The 19,036-nt window shown below is 40.7% G+C and overlaps 1 protein-coding gene across 4 annotated transcripts in view; it reads left to right on the top strand.

Annotated features, from left to right (window-relative positions):
- Positions 1 to 17,435, top strand: part of shtn1 (shootin 1) — a 50,965-nt gene extending 33,530 nt beyond the window's left edge. For all 4 annotated transcript variants that reach the window (XM_024424708.2, XM_024424706.2, XM_042323539.1 and 1 more), the window contains 9 exons: positions 5,524 to 5,670; positions 6,464 to 6,617; positions 7,153 to 7,270; positions 7,451 to 7,533; positions 11,248 to 11,354; positions 12,234 to 12,284; positions 12,508 to 12,628; positions 13,430 to 13,588; positions 17,160 to 17,435. In XM_024424708.2, coding sequence (XP_024280476.1) covers positions 5,524 to 5,670; positions 6,464 to 6,617; positions 7,153 to 7,270; positions 7,451 to 7,533; positions 11,248 to 11,354; positions 12,234 to 12,284; positions 12,508 to 12,628; positions 13,430 to 13,539 — 891 coding nt within the window. In that variant the 3' untranslated portion in view covers positions 13,540 to 13,588; positions 17,160 to 17,435. The remainder of the gene's footprint in view (positions 1 to 5,523; positions 5,671 to 6,463; positions 6,618 to 7,152; positions 7,271 to 7,450; positions 7,534 to 11,247; positions 11,355 to 12,233; positions 12,285 to 12,507; positions 12,629 to 13,429; positions 13,589 to 17,159) is intronic.
- Positions 17,436 to 19,036: the final 1,601 nt, after the last annotated feature.

Genomic DNA, 19,036 nt, shown 5'->3' with positions numbered 1-19,036 from the left:
CTACAAAGACTTAAGAGGAAAGCAGGGACAACTACACAGACGTGACAGGAAAGCAGGGATAACTACACATACGTGACAGAGGAAAGCAGGGACACCTATACAGACGTGACAGAGGAAAGCGGGGACAACTACACAGACGTGTCAGAGGAAAGCAGGGACAACTATACAGACGTGACAGAGGAAAGCAGGGACAACTACACAGACGTCAGAGGAAAGCAGGGACAACTACAGAGACGTGACAGAGGAAAGCAGGGACAACTACACAGACGTCAGAGGAAAGCAGGGACAACTACACAGATGTGACAGAGGAAAGCAGGGACAACTACACAGACGTGACAGAGGAAAGCAGGGACAACTACACAGACGTCACAGGAAAGCAGAGACAACTATACAGACGTCAGAGGAAAGCAGGGACAACTACACAGACGTGACAGAGGAAAGCAGGGACAACTACACAGACGTGACAGAGGAAAGCAGGGACAACTACACAGACGTGACAGAGGAAAGCAGGAACAACTGCACAGACGTGACAGAGGAAAGTAGGGACAACTACACAGACGTGACAGAGGAAAGTAGGGACAACTACACAGACGTGACAGAGGAAAGGGAGGACAACTACACAGACGTGACAGAGGAAAGCAGGGACAACTACACAGACGTGACAGAGGAAAGCAGGGACAACTACACAGACGGGAGAGAGGAAAGCAGGGACAACTACACAGACGTGACAGAGGAAAGCAGGGACAACTACACAGACGTGACAGAGGAAAGCCGGGACAACTACACAGACGTGACAGAGGAAAGGGAGGACAACTACACAGACGTGATAGAGGAAAGCAGGGACAACTACACAGACGTGACAGAGGAAAGCAGGGACAACTACACAGACTTGATGGAGGAAAGAAAGGTATACGAAATGGAATGGAATGATGCAAAATGTAAGCTACAAATTGAAGAATACTAACACTAAAGTGACAGTTATAGTTATGTCGGTATAACTTACGGTGGCTCCCGATAGTGGCTAATATTTAATATGATAGAAATTGTAAAATATAACTGAGAAAGGGCTGGGCATATAATTAAAACATTCTAAAGCGCATACAGTGGGGCAAAAAAAGTATTTAGTGAGCCACCAATTATGCAAGTTCTCCCACTTAAAAAGATGAGAGAGGCCTGTAATTTTCATCATAGGTACACTTCAACTATGACAGACACAATTTGAGGAAAAAATCCAGAAAATCCAATTGTAGGACTTTTAATTACTTTATTTGCAAATTATGTTGGAAAATAAGTATTTGGTCACCTACAAACCAGCAAGATTTCTGGCTCTCACAGACCTGTAACTTCTTCTTTAAGAGGCTCCTGTGTCCTCCACTTGTTACCTGTATTAATGGCACCTGTTTGAACTTGTTATCAGTATAAAAGACACCTGTCCACAACCTCAAACAGTCACACTCCAAACTCCACTATCGCCAAGACCAAAGAGCTGTCAAAGGACACCAGAAACAAAATTGTAGACCTGCACCAGGCTGGGAAGACTGAATCTGCAATAGGTAAGCAGCTTGGTTTGAAGAAATCAACTGTGGGAGCAATTTTTAGGATATGGAAGACATACAAGACCACTGATAATCTCCCTCGATCTGGGGCTCCACGCAAGATCTCACCCCGTGGGGTCAAAATGATCACAAGAACGGTGAGCAAAAATCCCAGAACCACATGGGGGGACCTAGTGAATGACCTGCAGAGAGCTGGGACCAAAGTAACAAAGCCTACCATCAGTAACACACTACGCCGCCAGGGACTCAAATCCTGCTGTGCCAGACGTGTTCCCCTGCTTAAGCCAGTACATGTCCAGGCCCATCTGAAGTTTGCTAGAGAGCATTTGGATGATCCATAAGAAGATTGGGAGAATGTCATATGGTCAGATGAAACCTAAATATAACTTTTTGGTAAAAACTCAACTTGTCGTGTTTGGAGGACAAAGAATGCTGAGTTGCACACAAATAACATCATACCTACTGTGAAGCATGGGGGTGTAAACATCATGCTTTGAGGCTGTTTTTCTGCAAAGGGACCAGGACGACTGATCCGTGTAAAGGAAAGAATGAATGGGGCCATGTATCGTGAAATTTTGAGTGAAAACCTCCTTTCATCAGCAAGGGCATTGAAGGTGAAACCTGGTTGGGTCTTTCAGCATGACAATGATCCCAAACACACCGCCCGGGCAATGAAGGAGTGGCTTCGTAAGAAGCATTTCAAGGTCCTGGAGTAGCCTAGCCAGTCTCCAGATCTCAACCCCATAGAAAATCTTTGGAGGGAGTTGAAAGTGTGTGTTGCCCAGCAACATCCCCAAAACATCACTGCTCTAGAGGAGATCTGCATGGAGGAATGGGCCAAAATATCAGCAACAGTGTGTGAAAACCTTGTGAAGACCTACAGAAAACATTTGTCCTCTGTCATTGCCAACAAAGGGTATATAACAAAGTATTGAGATAAACTTTTGTTATTGACCAAATACTTATTTTCCACCATAATTTGCAAATAAATTCATAAAAAATCCTACAATGTGATTTTCTGGATTTTATTTTCTCATTTTATATGTCATAGTTGAAGTGTACCTATGATGAAAATTACAGGCCTCTCTCATCTTTTTAAGTGGGAGAACTTGCACAATTGGTGGCTGACTAAATACTTTTTTGCCCCACTGTACAGTACATCAACTCCGCAGGTATAGCCCTATAGTAGCCTCAAAAGTTTACCCACAAATTATGGGTGCACACAATTATTTCAGCAAATTAGGAGGGCACACAATTACAATTCTGAATAGCCTACTTCACTGTGGAAAATGGGGTGCGATGCATGTCATGTGATATGATTTTCAGTTTGCTTCCATATGACTGGTTTCAGATCATCTCCAGGGATTATAAGGAAAGGTCATCTAAAACAATTGCTGTGTGTATTTACAATCCCTTCTCCAAACGGATTACTCATTTACCTAGCTCTTATTAATAGCTTATCAATTTATAAATTACAGTGCATGGAGAATGCTGTTATTTCCATCATGAAAAGAAAGTAGAGGTTTATCGAGACCTTATTCATGGTTTCCTCGCACGTAAAGTTGATGGAATTATGATGGAAATCAGCCAAACTCAGAATAAGACGCATCAGTAGACACACCTCAGCCTCACCTTCATTTATTCCATCTCCACCCCAAATGAATAGCGGATGAATAGCACGCTATTCTCATGCTTAAATTCCAGGTCAGAATACGCATAGAGAGAAAAGTGCATAAAAAGGGAATTACGTTCCATTTACGCACGCTTAACTCGGGTCAGAATCGTTCCCCATATGAATTATGAATTTGAGCTGTAACATTGGACCCCAGTATCCAATGGTATACTGTTTTTAGAATATGTGATGGTGCTGTGTTTAAGAAGTGGCATGAATATCTTAGAAGTGCCACATGATTGTATGATACAGTGCCTTGCGAAAGTATTCGGCCCCCTTGAACTTTGCGACCTTTTGCCACATTTCAGGCTTCAAACATAAAGATATAAAACTGTATTTTTTTGTGAAGAATCAACAACAAGTGGGACACAGTCATGAAGTGGAACGACATTTATTGGATATTTCAAACTTTTTTAACAAATCAAAAACTGAAAAATTGGGCGTGCAAAATTATTCAGCCCCCTTAAGTTAATACTTTGTAGCGCCACCTTTTGCTGCGATTACAGCTGTAAGTCGCTTGGGGTATGTCTCTATCAGTTTTGCACATCGAGAGACTGAAATTTTTCCCATTCCTCCTTGCAAAACAGCTCGAGCTCAGTGAGGTTGGATGGAGAGCATTTGTGAACAGCAGTTTTCAGTTCTTTCCACAGATTCTCGATTGGATTCAGGTCTGGACTTTGACTTGGCCATTCTAACACCTGGATATGTTTATTTTTGAACCATTCCATTGTAGATTTTACTTTATGTTTTGGATCATTGTCTTGTTGGAAGACAAATCTCCGTCCCAGTCTCAGGTCTTTTGCAGACTCCATCAGGTTTTCTTCCAGAATGGTCCTGTATTTGGCTCCATCCATCTTCCCATCAATTTTAACCATCTTCTCTGTCCCTGCTGAAGAAAAGCAGGCCCAAACCATGATGCTGCCACCACCATGTTTGACAGTGGGTATGGTGTGTTCAGGGTGATGAGCTGTGTTGCTTTTACGCCAAACATAACGTTTTGCATTGTTGCCAAAAAGTTCAATTTTGGTTTCATCTGACCAGAGCACCTTCTTCCACATGTTTGGTGTGTCTCCCAGGTGGCTTGTGGCAAACTTTAAACGACACTTTATGGATATCTTTAAGAAATGGCTTTCTTCTTGCCACTCTTCCATAAAGGCCAGATTTGTGCAATATACGACTGATTGTTGTCCTATGGACAGAGTCTCCCACCTCAGCTGTAGATCTCTGCAGTTCATCCAGAGTGATCATGGGCCTCTTGGCTGCATCTCTGATCAGTCTTCTCCTTGTATGAGCTGAAAGTTTAGAGGGACGGCCAGGTCTTGGTAGATTTGCAGTGGTCTGATACTTCTTCCATTTCAATATTATCGCTTGCACAGTGCTTCTTGGGATGTTTAAAGCTTGGGAAATCTTTTTGTATCCAAATCCGGCTTTAACCTTCTTCACAACAGTATCTCGGACCTGCCTGGTGTGTTCCTTGTTCTTCATGATGCTCTCTGCGCTTTTAACGGACCTCTGAGACTATCACAGTGCAGGTGCATTTATACGGAGACTTGATTACACACAGGTGGATTGTATTTATCATCATTAGTCATTTAGGTCAACATTGGATCATTTAGAGATCCTCACTGGACTTCTGGAGAGAGTTTGCTGCACTGAAAGTAAAGGGGCTGAATAATTTTGCACGCCCAATTTTTCAGTTTTTGATTTGTTAAAAAAGTTTGAAATATCCAATAAATGTCATTCCACTTCATGATTGTGTCCCACTTGTTGTTGATTCTTCACAAAAAAATACAGTTTTATCTCTTTATGTTTGAAGCCTGAAATGTGGCAAAAGGTCGCAAAGTTCAAGGGGGCCGAATACTTTCGCAAGGCACTGTATGTATGTTCTATATGGTGTCCAGATTAGTACTCTTCCCCCTTGCAATCTAATCAGTATTCAGGAACACTCTATTCATTATGTGTTATCACCAGAGATCATTTTTGAGAACACATGTAACTAAATGAATGACCACCCTATGCATGCTGCATAATGAGACCTCAATATACCCCCTCTCTGCAAACACACGTTTTGAATAGCCTCACTGGTTTCTATACATGCTTAGGTGCTTTTATCGGTATACTCAAATATTTGTTTATTACTCTAAAACTACAGGTATGGTTAATTTACTGCTAAAACAGGCTAGATTATACTTATTTTCCCTTGAGGTGTTACAAATTTCACATGCTGTAATGTATCAACACTGTTAACACTTAATGACAGCTTCTGTCCCTTGTGTAAATCCTCCTCCCATGCAGATGCTGGTTGAGCAGAAGAAGCTGAACAGACAGAGTCAGATTCTCCTAAAGAACTCATCACCCAGTGAGGCCCTGCAGGCAGCCCTCACTGATGTCACCAGGCTCACCCAGGCCCTGGAGAGCCAGAGGCTGGTGCACCAACAACAGGTCACACATCAACATTAACACCACATCACCAACAACACAATGCGTCACAACACAACACAGTGTGATGAAAATTGTGTCTAGAATCTAATGTCAGCCAAGATGTTTTTTCCCCTCATAGTCAAATATTGCATTTGTTTTCATTACAAAATATGACCTCATCTGAAAAAAATCGACTCCAGTTTTGCAATGTGGAAAAAATATGAATGTGTATCTGAAAAAGACAAAGTCAATTAGCTCATCAATTAAACTGTGAGATGTCCTTTTGAATGACAATGGTCACATGGAGCACTTTGGGCAGTGACTTTCTGTGTCCATACTGATAAGGAGTATCAGAGACACCATTCACTTTCAGCAGGATTTGGATGGGTGAAAACAATTAGGAAAGAGTGGGATCACTGATCTCTCCTGGTCTAGGGCAGAGGTGAGCCATACCCTCCATTTAAAGAACAATTAACACATTATTTGAGGAGCGAGAATTTTGGGGGGGACTGGCACCTATCCAAAGCTACTTATCAGCAATTATCACCACAGGAGCTTTTTGTGGTGCAGGCTCTGAGCAGATTAGAATTTGTTCCGTTGTTTTGTGTCAGTGTGCGTGTGTGTGTTTTAAAGCAGCACCACATCACTTTTTTTGCCTCAACATTTTTCTGTCTGTAGTGAAGAACCATTGTTTGTCTTGTAAAACAATACTCTTTATTTCCTAACGTTCACTTCAAATTTAGAGCTGAATGTCCCCGGTACAGAGCATATCTTGTAGGATTTTGAGTGAATGGGTCATGTTTGGCGGTAACAGATAAAGGGGATTGAGGAGCAGCTCAGGGGTTCAGAGCTACATAAGGAGGTGCTGACGTTACAACGTAAGCTAGAGCTCCTGGCAGAGGAGAAGAGGGAGCACGAAGAGAGATGTTCCACGGCCAAGGTGGAGGCCAAGGATCTCAAGTTTACTGGTGAGTGGCACAGCAGAATTGGAGGACTGCACACAGTAGCTGTACATGATCCTAGCAGGGAATGAGTGGGCTTTGTCAAAAGGTTAATGTTATTCTCATGGTTTGACAATGGGATTTCTACATGTATTCAACTGAAGCCAACCTTGGGTTTTAACTGTAGAGAAATGCACAGAACCCCCTTCATTTGTTAGCAAAAGCAATGGACTGCAAAGAAACATTTTCATTACAGCACTTTATAATGCATTTGTAGGTTAATCATCTCAACCTGCAGTTCTCTAACCATTTTCTGAGCCATTTCCATTCATTTCAAGTGTTTGTAATGTTGAGCCTTTCCTAAATGGATGATGATGTACATCAGAACATTCTTCAGTTGTTAACAAAAGCAATGGACTAAAAACAGTGTTTCATGGAGCAGTTCAGAATACATTTTTGGGTTAATATCCTCTATTCCAATTCAGTTCGTAATATAATATATTTAACACCTCCCTTAATGAATGGATGCTGATGCTACTTGTCCATTTGTCCCAATGAGCAGTAGAGGAGCTGCAGAAGAAGCTCCAGGCCCTTTCTAACCCTCCGCCTGCTCAAGCCCCTCCACCTCCGCCCCCGCCACCCCCTCCTCCACCACCAGCCCCACTCACCAACCCTCTCGGGTGAGATATGAACAAATGGGAATCATTTACAATGTACATTTTACATGAACTACATCTGCTTGAAGTAGTCATACTGGGGACCAGGCTTACTTCCTGGTCAGGACACATGGTTAGGAAAAACTCCCTATAGGGCCCTATATATGGTCCAAGGTCAACTCACTCTTTTCTGTTTCTTTACAGTTCACTGCTATTGATGATTCGCAAAAAGAAAAATATCAGTAGGGATATTCCATTAGTGGTTCAAGACTCAGCAAAGGAGCCAGGTACAGTAAACAGAAACATTCCTAAAATCTATATTTTAAGAGCTTTAACAAAATGTTCTTATAACCTCTCTTTGGTATGTAGCCGGGTTGTAGCGTTTAACTGCAAGCACTGTATGACCTTATACTATTTATTTTATTGTGCTGACACTGAACATTTGGACAGTAGTTCAAGGGTGTCGTCGTACAGCTCCCCCCTTTCATGTAAACTACAGTGCATTCGGAAAGTATTCAGACCCCTTGATTTATTCCACATTTTGTTACGTTACAGACTTATTCTAAAATGGATTAAATCGTTTTTTCCCCTCATCTATTTACACACTATAACCCATAATGACAATGCATAAACAGTTATTTGTAATTTTTTATTTAGCAAATTTGGAGGGGGAAAAAACAACTGAACTATTACATTTGCATAAGTATTCAGACCCTTTACTTAGTACTTTGTTGAAGCACCTTTGGCAGCGATTACAGCCCGAGTCTTCTTCGGTATGACGCTACAAGCTTGGCACACCTTATTTGGGGAGTTTCTCCCATTCTTCTCTGCAGATCCTCTCAAGCTCTGTCAGGTTGGATGGGGAACGTTGCTGCACAGCTATTTTCAGGTCTCTCCAGAGATGTTTGATCGGGTTCAAGTCCTCTGGCTGGGCCACTCAAGGACATTCAGAGACTTGTCCCGAAGCCACTCCTCCGTTGTCTTGGCTGTGTGCTTAGAGTCGTTGTCCTTGTTGGAGGGTGAACCTTCGCCCCAGTCTGAGGTCCTGAGCGCTCTGGAGCAGTTTTTCATCAAGGATCTCACCGTTCATCTTTCCCTCGATCCTGACTAGTCTCCCAGTCCCTGCCACTGAAAAACATCCCCACAGCATGATGCTGCCACCAACATGCTTCACCGTAGGGATGGTGCCAGGTTTCCTCCCGGCGTGATGCTTGGCATTTGGGCCAAAGAGTTCAATATTTGTTTAATCAGACCAGAGAATCTTGTTTCTCATGGTCTGAGAGTCCTTTAGGTGCCGTTTGGCAAGCTCCACGTGGGCTGTCATGTGCCTTTTATTGAAGAGTGTCTTCCGTCTGCCCCCTCTACCATAAAGTACTGATTGGTGGAGTGCTGCAGAGATGATTGCCCTTCTGGAAGGTTCTCCCATCTCCACAGAGGAACTCTGGAGCTCTGTCAGAGTGACCATCGGGTTCTTGGTCACCTCCCTTGTCCCCCGATTGCTCAGTTTGGCCAGGCAGCTAGCTCTAGGAAGAGTCTTGATGGTTCCAAACTTCTTCCATTTAAGAATGATGGAAGCCACTGTGTTCTTGGATACCTTCAATGCTGTAGACATTTTTTGATACCCTTCTCCAGATCTGTGCCTCGACACAATCCTGTCTCGGAGTTCTGTGGACAATTCCTTCGACCTCATGACTTTGTTTTTACTCTGACATGCACTGTCAACTTTGTGCCTTTCCAAATCATGTCCAATCAATTGAATTTACCACAGGTGGACTCCAATCAAGTTGTAGAAACATCTCAAGGATGATCAATGGAAACAGGATGCACCTGAGCTCAATTTTGAGTCTCATAGCAAAGGGTCTTAAAACTTATGTAAATAAGGTATTGCTGTTTTTTCTTTCTTTTTTTGCAAAAAAAATCTAAAAACCTGTTTTCGCTTTGTCATCATGGGGTATTGTGTGGAGATTGATGAGGGGGGGAAATTATTTAATGAATTTTTTAAGAGGGCTGTAACGTAACAAAATGTGGAAAAGTGGAAGGGGTCTGAATATTTTCCGAATGCACTATATGTAGCAAAGATATACCGTCTGGAAGACTTGAATCTGTGACACAATTGCTTCAGAGCCTATCACTATAGCAGAAGCTCTGATCTTTGGGTTGCACTTTATTTGGATAGTGCCTATTATGTTTTAAACTAACATGGCTCTTATTGATACAGTACCTAGACATCCACATTCAGACTTTGTACAACCTGTCCCATCCCATCCACAATCTCATCTGTTTCTCAGTCCATCCACATAGTTTGACTGTTTATAGTTTCCACTCTCTCTTATTTCAGGTTTCACTCAGGTAGAATCACCTTGTCGCGGTCTAATCTTGAATTCTGTTGACTACCATGTGCTCTGACCTTGGTTTTCTTGCAGTATCCATAATTGAAATTAAAATGTTTTATTGTTTTCTCATTTAAAACTGCATACAAGACATTTTTCTTTCACAAATGTTCCCCTCCTCAATGCAATGTGTAGAAATTCCTCAGTGGAATTCAATGGCAGCTCGACTTAATTGAGGGCCATTATTTAACCCAAAATTAAGGTTGCTCTCAAAGTAATTTCTATTTTCCAGAATCACTATGGGTCAGTTGGGTCACTTTTGTATGCGGAATGTAGACATTAATAATTGAGTAGTCGAAGGACATCAGTCTGTGCTTTATGAGCATTTATTGGGGATGCATTGGGCATTGACGGGCCATGTTAAAGGCCCAGTACAGTCAAAAAGTAGATTTTCATGTGTATTATATATATTTCCACACTATGAGGTTGGAATAATATTGTGAATTTGTGGAAATTATGATGATGTCCTTTCAGTGTAAAAACTGTTTGAAAAGACAGCCTGAAATTTCAGCCTGTTTTAATGGGATGGAGTTTTTGTGCCTGCCTGGCGACATTACCAGGCAGTATAAGTTAATAGACCAATAACAAAGACAGTTTTAAACCTCTCTGCCGATAACAGCTAGTTTTCAGGTTACATATCCCTCCCATTAGGCTCGTCCAATTAGGCCCCTTACTCAGACCGCTCCCAGACAGTCCTAGCAAAATTCTTGCTTGAGAAATTGCTCTTTGAAAGAAGCAATTTTTGTTTCTTTTTGACCATTTTAATTGAAAACAGTCACGGTAAAGTACTTAATTGTTACCCAGAAATGATTTGATATTGAGATAAAAATGGCTGCATTGGACCTTTAATAAAGTTGCGTTCATCCGTTTGCATGGACAAAAAACAAACCTTGAATAGTTAGAGTGGGTGATACATTTGTATGTATTTTCTGAACATAAAAATATCCTTGTTTTGTTATCAGTCCTTCATTTTCGGTGATTTTCTGTTATTGGGCACTCACTACTGTACCTGGTTGCCCCTAGAGGTAGAAGAGAATGGCTTGAATACCGTCATCAATGATATTTTTCATTTTAATTACAATGTTTGAATAAAAAAAAATATTTCTTTAATACTTTGAATATTTATTGGAATACTTTGGAGGTCAACATTTTCATAACAATGTGAGTTATGTGCCAGCTAACAATAGCTTTATTGTATAATCTTAATTGAAGGTTACAAGGTGATTAGGTTTACCCATTGAATTGTTGGGAGCATAGAGTGTGCAATGTTCTTACATTTCTTTCTACAAGCTGTTAAATGAAACATCTCCCAACTTTTGTCAGCAGCATATAACTTGTATTTTCTTGCAGAATTTGCTAAACTTTTCTTTTTGAACTGAATAAAAACATAATGGTTGTTGGAGTACCGAAGCCATTTGTAAAGACAACTGTATGAACTGTTGTCCATAATGTTTGCCCGCAATACTCGCCTTTAATTGAAAGTATAGACAGCAATAGAGGAGGATGGAGGTAATGTTTTTTATTAAATCTCCAAGTAAAGTTGTACTCTATTCTTAGTATGGATCAAAATCCAATAAATAGCCTATGTGCTCTTTTTGTGTTGACTCCTAGAGATGGACATCAGGCAACAAGCTGTGGATGAGATGATGCAGAGAATCAAAAGGGGGGTTCACCTCCGACCCGTGGGCCAGGCCCCCAACAAAACCAAGCCCGTCCAGGTACATGCAGGATATACCTCACAAAGGGTCACCAACATTGTACCACTTCAGCTCAGAGAAAAGCTGAGTTTCTACATAAATGCACTCTTTTTCCTTGTTACAGGTGAAATGGCTATATGACCTGTACAATCATGTTCATGGACCTGTGTCCTAAGAATAGTGTATGTGGTACTGAAGTGAGCTTGTTTTTGTACGTTGTAAGACTTCTAAGCCATGTCGACATGGAGCTCTGTACATTATGTTTACCTTAGAGAAAAGCTGTGTTTCAACGGGAACACAGTGAAAGGCTTAATGATCTGTCAAAATCATGTTCACGGGCCTGTATGTTTCTAAATAGCATAGCGTCGCTGACGGAAGAAAACCTTGTATCTCCATAATTGAAACTTCAGGAAATTGAAAAACTGCTCTATTTTACAAATAAGGTCCATACGACTATGTAAACTTCAGAAGCTATTTTGAACACATTGTCACATTCCAACAGGGATGACAGTGTGCTGTATGTGATTACCGCATGAGCTTGTTTTTGTAAGTTCTTATGAGATCTCTAAGACATGTCAACATGTAGCACTTAGCACTCTGCCCACAGTTCTCTCAAAATTGGAGACCATTAGGACCTATACTTTACCCAAATTATTTTATAATGCGTAAATTGTCTGTTTGCGTGCAAAATTAAATAATTATACACTATGTGGACATCTTTTTATTTTTTGACCCTGTTTTAACCTGTATTCTGGTCTCTGTGGTACGAAGAGTGGTCTAGAAATACACTACAATGCTAACAGGTTCTGTAGGCTGAAACAGTGATTGGGATAAATGTGTCAAATATGTGCTGCTTATTTACCAAACCCATCTTTCCATCTGTCCTCATCCTCTTACCAGCGAGAAAGGGTACCCTCTAATTCTGCCATTCAGGAACTTAAAGGAATTCTGGTAATGGAACCTTTTAATAATAGCAGTAGTCCTTTTTGATTTATTTTTCTTTTCCAAAATGTTGTTATTTGTTGTTGGTGATAAAACCATGATTTGTTAGACGCTACAGTATACAAGCTACCAGAACAAACAATATTTTATAATACATAGCTACTTTAAGTTGTTAGAGGTTATTCTCAAAACCATACCAGAATCTGTATCCCTTTTTGTTCCAACTGTACAGGATACTTTCAAAAGGCCCTCCCCCCACCTTAAAGTTGGATCTCCATCAACAAACACTGAGTCTGAGCTGGAGAGAGTTCTACAGAGACGACGGGGCGCATACAAGACCTCACAGGAAAGTTGTGAGTTTTGTCTCCTTTAAAATATACACAACTGAAGAATGACAAGCCCGTACTTACTCGGGAGGGGGTTTCAGTGGCCGTAAAGATGACGAACAATATTGTAACATTTTTGTCTATTTAGACAAAGGCAGTCTTATGTCCTGCTAATAGTTTCAGTACGAATAGCTAAAGGATGGGATCATGGAGAGAGTCTTGTGTAACAAGAAATAGGTAAGATGACATCCGAAGGAGAGTATCATAACGTAACGTTTCTCTATTTGTTTTGTTTTATTGTTATTATTAAATTAAACAAGTGATATTACATTTAGGAGACTATATATATATATGAGGCATGTTCAAATTAATTTCCAGTATTTAATGCAAGAATAAGGTTATTGCCTTTCTCCATTCACCTGTTGTAAATGTTATATAAATATTAATCATTTGCATACACATGTTCTAATTATTTCATAATTATTTAGTGAAACAACATATTGCAAATCTCAAAATATGACATCTCTTCTTCCACACAGCCCACCCATGTTTTGTAGTATGGACACCACTTTCTGGAGGTGGTTCCTGGTAGTTGATTTAGTTAAATGTTCAATTATTTTACACTCCTTTGCAATGATTTAAACATATAAGAAGTTGTGCCGTGTTGCAAACACACCTACAGAATAATATCAGTTCTCTGTCACTGCAGATCCTACCATCAGACAAATTGGTAAACATACTGTAGGCCTAAGGTAGCAATTTCCAACTGTTGAATGTAGAAATACTGTGGATCTATATGTGATTGTGTTTATGTCTGTCTCTGTGAAGGTTCGCCGTCCTCACCTAGTCCCTTCCCCAGCAGTGTTCTGGATGTCACCAGAGTGAGAGGGGACCAGCCCCAGACCAAGCAGACCTCCCAGGACTCTGTCCCGCTCTAGGCCCACTCAGCTGACCTGAGTCCTGGCCACTAGCACCCCAGGGCCCTGGGTAAGTATGCCTCACAGGATGTCTCAACACCTGGAATCACTGCATTATTTACAATGGCGTTTAAGTCCCAAGACCCAACTGATTGAAAATGAGAAACCTACTTCTTTCTGTAAGATAAATCTCCTTTAGAGTAAGAACCAGTCTGGCCCTAGTTGTTTCTGATGATTACAGGAATAATTAGAGCCGCTCTTGAGATCCAGTGCACCGTGGCTTCATGTTGTATTAAGCTGTGATGTTTTCACACTGCTGCTTGTTTTGTTTTGGGGAGGGAGTGCACTACTGTATGAGGGATTACCATGGGGCGATTGATTTAGGTGAAATGAAATACTTTGTTCCCACAACCGTAGGCTTTGTTAAAATTTCTTTAATGGTGAAGGTGAAGCCCACATTTTTGACACAGTCTTTGTTTGCACTGAGAGGATCCGTCAGCCGGCTTTTGTAGCCTTGAACATTTGCCAAAGCAAGTATGTCTTTAAATTGGTCTGTCTAGACCAGTATTAACCTTGTAGCCTCCCAGTGAGCAATTACAGGGCACTGTGGCAGATTTTGTTTCCACTACTCCCCTCGCTCGATACTCCCCCAGTCTTTCATGGACCAAGATTATTTTTTTGTGCAGGTGTTATTTGAAGGCATTATTGTAAAGATTTTTTATAGCAGAATCTATTTCAAAACTAAAGAATTTCAAGCATGTAAATGCACATATAGCACCGTAACTGGTGGTACTGGAGCTTTAGATTTTAGTCAAATGCTTGGCAACTACAGGTTAAGCTGTTCTGCTAGGTGTTTGTTACAGAACAATTGGATTGGGATCAACTTGCTCTCAGAACGCCACAATGACCATCACGCTTAGTTGACCATGAGGATGGGCTTTTTTCACTCACCTGCACAAATTTGTTGGACTATTTCTGAAGTGAGGGGGAAATGTGAGAGCCAGAAACAGGAGTGTGACGTCCCGTAACCATTGTGTGGAGCACTAATTGAGGATTTGGGTCTCATTTGTCACTAAGGCACAATTTCCACTTGGAGCACAGTTGAAAGAAAGAGTCAAATCCCCCAAGATTGTGGAGGAAATTCAATTTGAGTGACTTTTCTTTCTGCCATGTTGTTTACATGTATACTACTTACCCCCAAAAGCCTGTTTGAGGATAAAGTGTCTTGTGTTAGATTTATCTTCCAGGCGCCTCAAGGGGCTCAGACTTCATCTTAAGACCTATTGGCTCTGCACATTCATTCATCAGTGGACTGCCGCAAAAATACAGACAGGGCTACAACATTGTTGGAAGAGGAAGTCACTTTGTCATTTTATTTAACAGCAGAATTCCCCTTGACAATGGCCTTGCAGACAGAGGGATCAGTGGACAAGGGGACGTTGCTTGCACCAAGGACTCGGAAATGACTAATTGTGCAGACTGACATGTTTTTCTTATGGCCCTCCATTTTCTCATGTTGAAGGAAGAGGAGGTTAACTAAGACTAAACTTAGATAACGTCCAATGAGATGAGAGTGACATTGAGCATCAGACATTGCTTGAGTAAGCCACTCTATGTGATGGACAGACAGAAAGCGAGACAAAGAGAGGGAGAATACCATAGTAATAATGGATGTTATAGCAGGAAATGGTCCCACAGGCTGGGATTCAAACACAGATAAACAACCTTCGCGCTGCGAGCCTGATTCATAAATGTAAAATATTGCCTTGATTCCAACTGTGTTAACTGTCAAAATGCCAAATAGAACGGTTACATCATTTAATTCAAACAGAAAATTAAGCATGCTTCAAGGGAATCATTGATTTGATGGCAGTTACTGTGGTTCCACCAAGTGCAGTGCGATGTCAGTAATCTGCGTTTCTTTGAATCCTGGCCTCAGTCTCTCCTCAACCTCTTTGAAATGATTGCACTTAAAAAAAGTATGTCATTGTAGGTCTTCAGTATTTCGTACGGAATCTGATTCTAGAAGTCACAAACAGTATCACCGACTACGGCCAGCTGATGCTTGCTCTCCTTGGAGCTGTTGTTTTCAGTCCATGGACAGCTCAACGTCGAAAACAGAGTCCATGACCTGGCCTTTCCCTGCTTCCTCTTTGGCGATCTGCCGTCTGACATTGATTGACAAGCAGTAAAGATTCTGTCGATCAAGGCGACAATGTAATTACCCGGAGGCATGCTGTGTCCCTTTTTATTTTGGTGAGAGCCATCTTTACCGCTCTCTATTTCTGTCGCCATCAGCCAATACAATGCAACGTTTTGTTGGTTTTTTTCCCCCCAGAGGGATTGGCAATTAGGAAGCCTCTTTTTAGTGTGTCTAGGAAACACTTAATTTAGCCTATTTTGTTAGTCATTCCGTTTATTTTCCAAACAGAGTAATTGCCTGGTGGGGAACCATGGCTGCTCAGGGCCAATTCATAGGGCTGCTTTCTCTCTGCCCGCTACGTCTGGCTATCCACACTCATTGATTAGAGGATTCTGTAGATCCAGTGAACTCCCTAGCTCTCTCTTTCTCTTCTTCCTTGGCATGTTTGGATGTTAAGTAGATGGCTATATGAACACAGAATATTCTCTCATCTTTATCAACAATTTTGTATTATATACCATAGTAGTTGAGGCAATGCCGAGCTAAGCACTTCAAAAAACAAGTGAAATCCAGTCTATTATGATGCTCACAATCTTTAGTAAGTTGATATTCCAATTAAAATGCAAGTTTACTCATCCTAAAATGTTGTAACTACGCAGGCATTCTTGATAACAGGAGTAATTGTGCTTTGTGCCATGTTCAGCTTTTACTCAGAATGATATGTCTACTTAAGTTACGATAAAGATAAGCCAAGTTAAATAAGTATGGAAAAACTATCCTTAAATCATAAATCAAGTAAATTGATAGGTTAAATACAGTAATTAATGGATAAATCAATGTTGCATTTTCAGTTGAAAAGAGCACGAATGAAGAACTCCTTTGACAGGGCCATTGAGGCAGGCCGTAAGTGCTCCAACACAGCTGTGTGGTGGCTCTCCCTGTCTGTTGGTGCACAAAGCACCTCTGAACCGTCTACTTCCCACTGGAACAACTGCCCCCTCTGTTACACTGACGCAGGGCATGCCACAACTGTTTAGACTACATAATCATTTCCTCTAGGAACTCTGTTGGAGTCGGATGAGGATATGACAAATTATGAAGGGGCCCTTTCTCAGTGTGTTGGCTTTACTTGGTGGTCAGCATTGAGTTGCTGTATGCTTTAGCCTTCTTTTGTGTCGGCTCTTTCAGATCCATCTGTCATCCTGTCAACATTGCTTAAAAAATAGGATGTTTCCTAAACAATAACTTGTATCAGCAGTAACATGTTACACGAAGATATTGATTAGTGAGTTCCACTAATTGAGTAATAGTGAGTGCTACTAATATCAAATATTTTTCTGTCAGTATCAAACTATTCCAGTACTTTGGTGGATTTCTAATCAAGGTCGATTTTAAAATTGCTTTACACTCAAACGCTTGTTAAGATGGATGAGTGTATAAATCGTTGGTCTTGCTCAGTGTTTCTCATCTGTGTTCCTTTTCATCTATTTCTCTTTAGACAAGAGACCTGCACCTGTCAATGCTGCAGTCAGCTCTCTGGTGAAGGAAAGAAGACCTCAGAGTACAAAGCATGTCTGGTGTCCCCACTGCACTACACAGGGTTGGGGAGTAATGAACGACATTTGGTCCAACTAGTAATTGAATTACATTTTGCAGTAGATTGGTGGTAGTTGAACTAAATTCAAATTTAATATTTTTTTGCCATGTAGCTAACTCCTGGAACTACACACTACTTTTTGGAAAACAAAATAAAAGATAATATGGGTGAAGTTTTTTTCGGCATCAGACCATCTCACTTGAAACAGTTGTGTTTAATAGGCTAAATTACACATTCAGATACATATGATAATTTTTCACAAAGTAGTTTGGATGTAGTGAACTACTTTTTCAAAGTAACTTCAGTTAATTAAACTATATTTTTCTTAAGGCTAGCTTTAGTTTAGCTTAAATTCTTTCAGTGTGAAGTAATTGGTAAACTATCTTTTCAGAGTAGCTACCCCAACACTGGCATTATACCAAAAATGGAAATGTCATAAACCACATAAAAATAATGGACAGGTTTATTCAAAATAATATTGACCACTGTGTCTTACATAATCTTTTTGTATGTGTGTGTATTTTTTATTCTTTGGAATTTGCAAATATATGTGTAAATATAATTTGTTTATTCCAGAGTATGTGATGCCAAATTGGGATTCCTTTATGTGGTCATTTTGATCAATTCAGTTTTGTTTCCAAGGAAAAATACAGATCAACGCTGCATTTAGTTAGCGTGAAACCTTTTTGCACTAAGTGACGACTGAAAATTCATTCATTTTAATATGGGAAGAAATGTAATGGTGTATCATTTAAATAGATTGTATGAGCTATTCATTTTAAGACTAGTAATTACATTAGATTGACGTAAACATAAATAGAAAATGTCATTTTGGAATAAAAACACTATGGTATTCATTTAATCCTTATATTAATTATTTAATCCTTATATTAATTATATTATGTAAATGACTGCTCCTCCGTTTCTCCAACAAAGAGCGAGGATGTGTCTTTTCTTAAATCTGCAGACAGAAAACAAGTGAAATAAGTTGAATGCACAACAAAGGCTTTAAAAAGGCCAAAGCGAAACTAGCCCCTGCATGACAGTCTATTGAACATGTTCTGTAGAGGTCTATGCACATTGAACATGTCCCTCCTCGCTCCAGGCCCCTCTATTCTAGGTCTGATGATTTCTACTGCTGTGACAGCACTAAAAATATATATATTCCCCATAGCCAGAGCCAAACGATATACAAGAGTCCTGTATATGCAATTGGTGCAGAAGTTAATTCTTTATTTTATACAAAGATGAACTCGCTTTTCAGTAATTGCCCAATATCCCTGTCCCTTTTTTGGGAGGCGTAATTAGGTGGCCAATTAACAGAACCAAGGTAGGGTTTTCGCCAGCTCCTTTTCCCCCCTCTTCATGATTCCTGACACACAGTTTCCTTTCACGTCCAGGGAGAAATGTATTCTCACCATCCCAGCCATTACTGCCTCTCCTACCCATAGCTTTGTCTAGCCCCCTCTTTCTACTGGCTGAAAAGGCGAGAGGAAAAAGCCATACCCAGTATTCCCTGCTGGGCCAATTCTTCCTCTATAGAAATCAGACGGTTGTATTTAGTCAGCCGCTCTCCACGACTCAGACCTCCCAGTTTGACATACACAACTCCCAGGCCTACGACCTGAGGGAGAGAGAGAAACGCACAATGACAAGAGTTTACGGGCGGCGAGTGCCAACGTGCGATGACTGCTCATCGCCAAGGCACGGAGAAGACGCCGTCACTTGGCTTTGTTTTGGTGTGAGTACACAATGACAGGCAAACTGTTTATTATATC

Source organism: Oncorhynchus tshawytscha, linkage group LG06, assembly GCF_018296145.1.
Source record: "Oncorhynchus tshawytscha isolate Ot180627B linkage group LG06, Otsh_v2.0, whole genome shotgun sequence".
Taxonomy (NCBI): Eukaryota; Metazoa; Chordata; class Actinopteri; order Salmoniformes; family Salmonidae; genus Oncorhynchus; species Oncorhynchus tshawytscha.
Note: the sequence above shows the minus strand (reverse complement) of the source record. Positions and strands in the feature narration are given on the sequence as shown.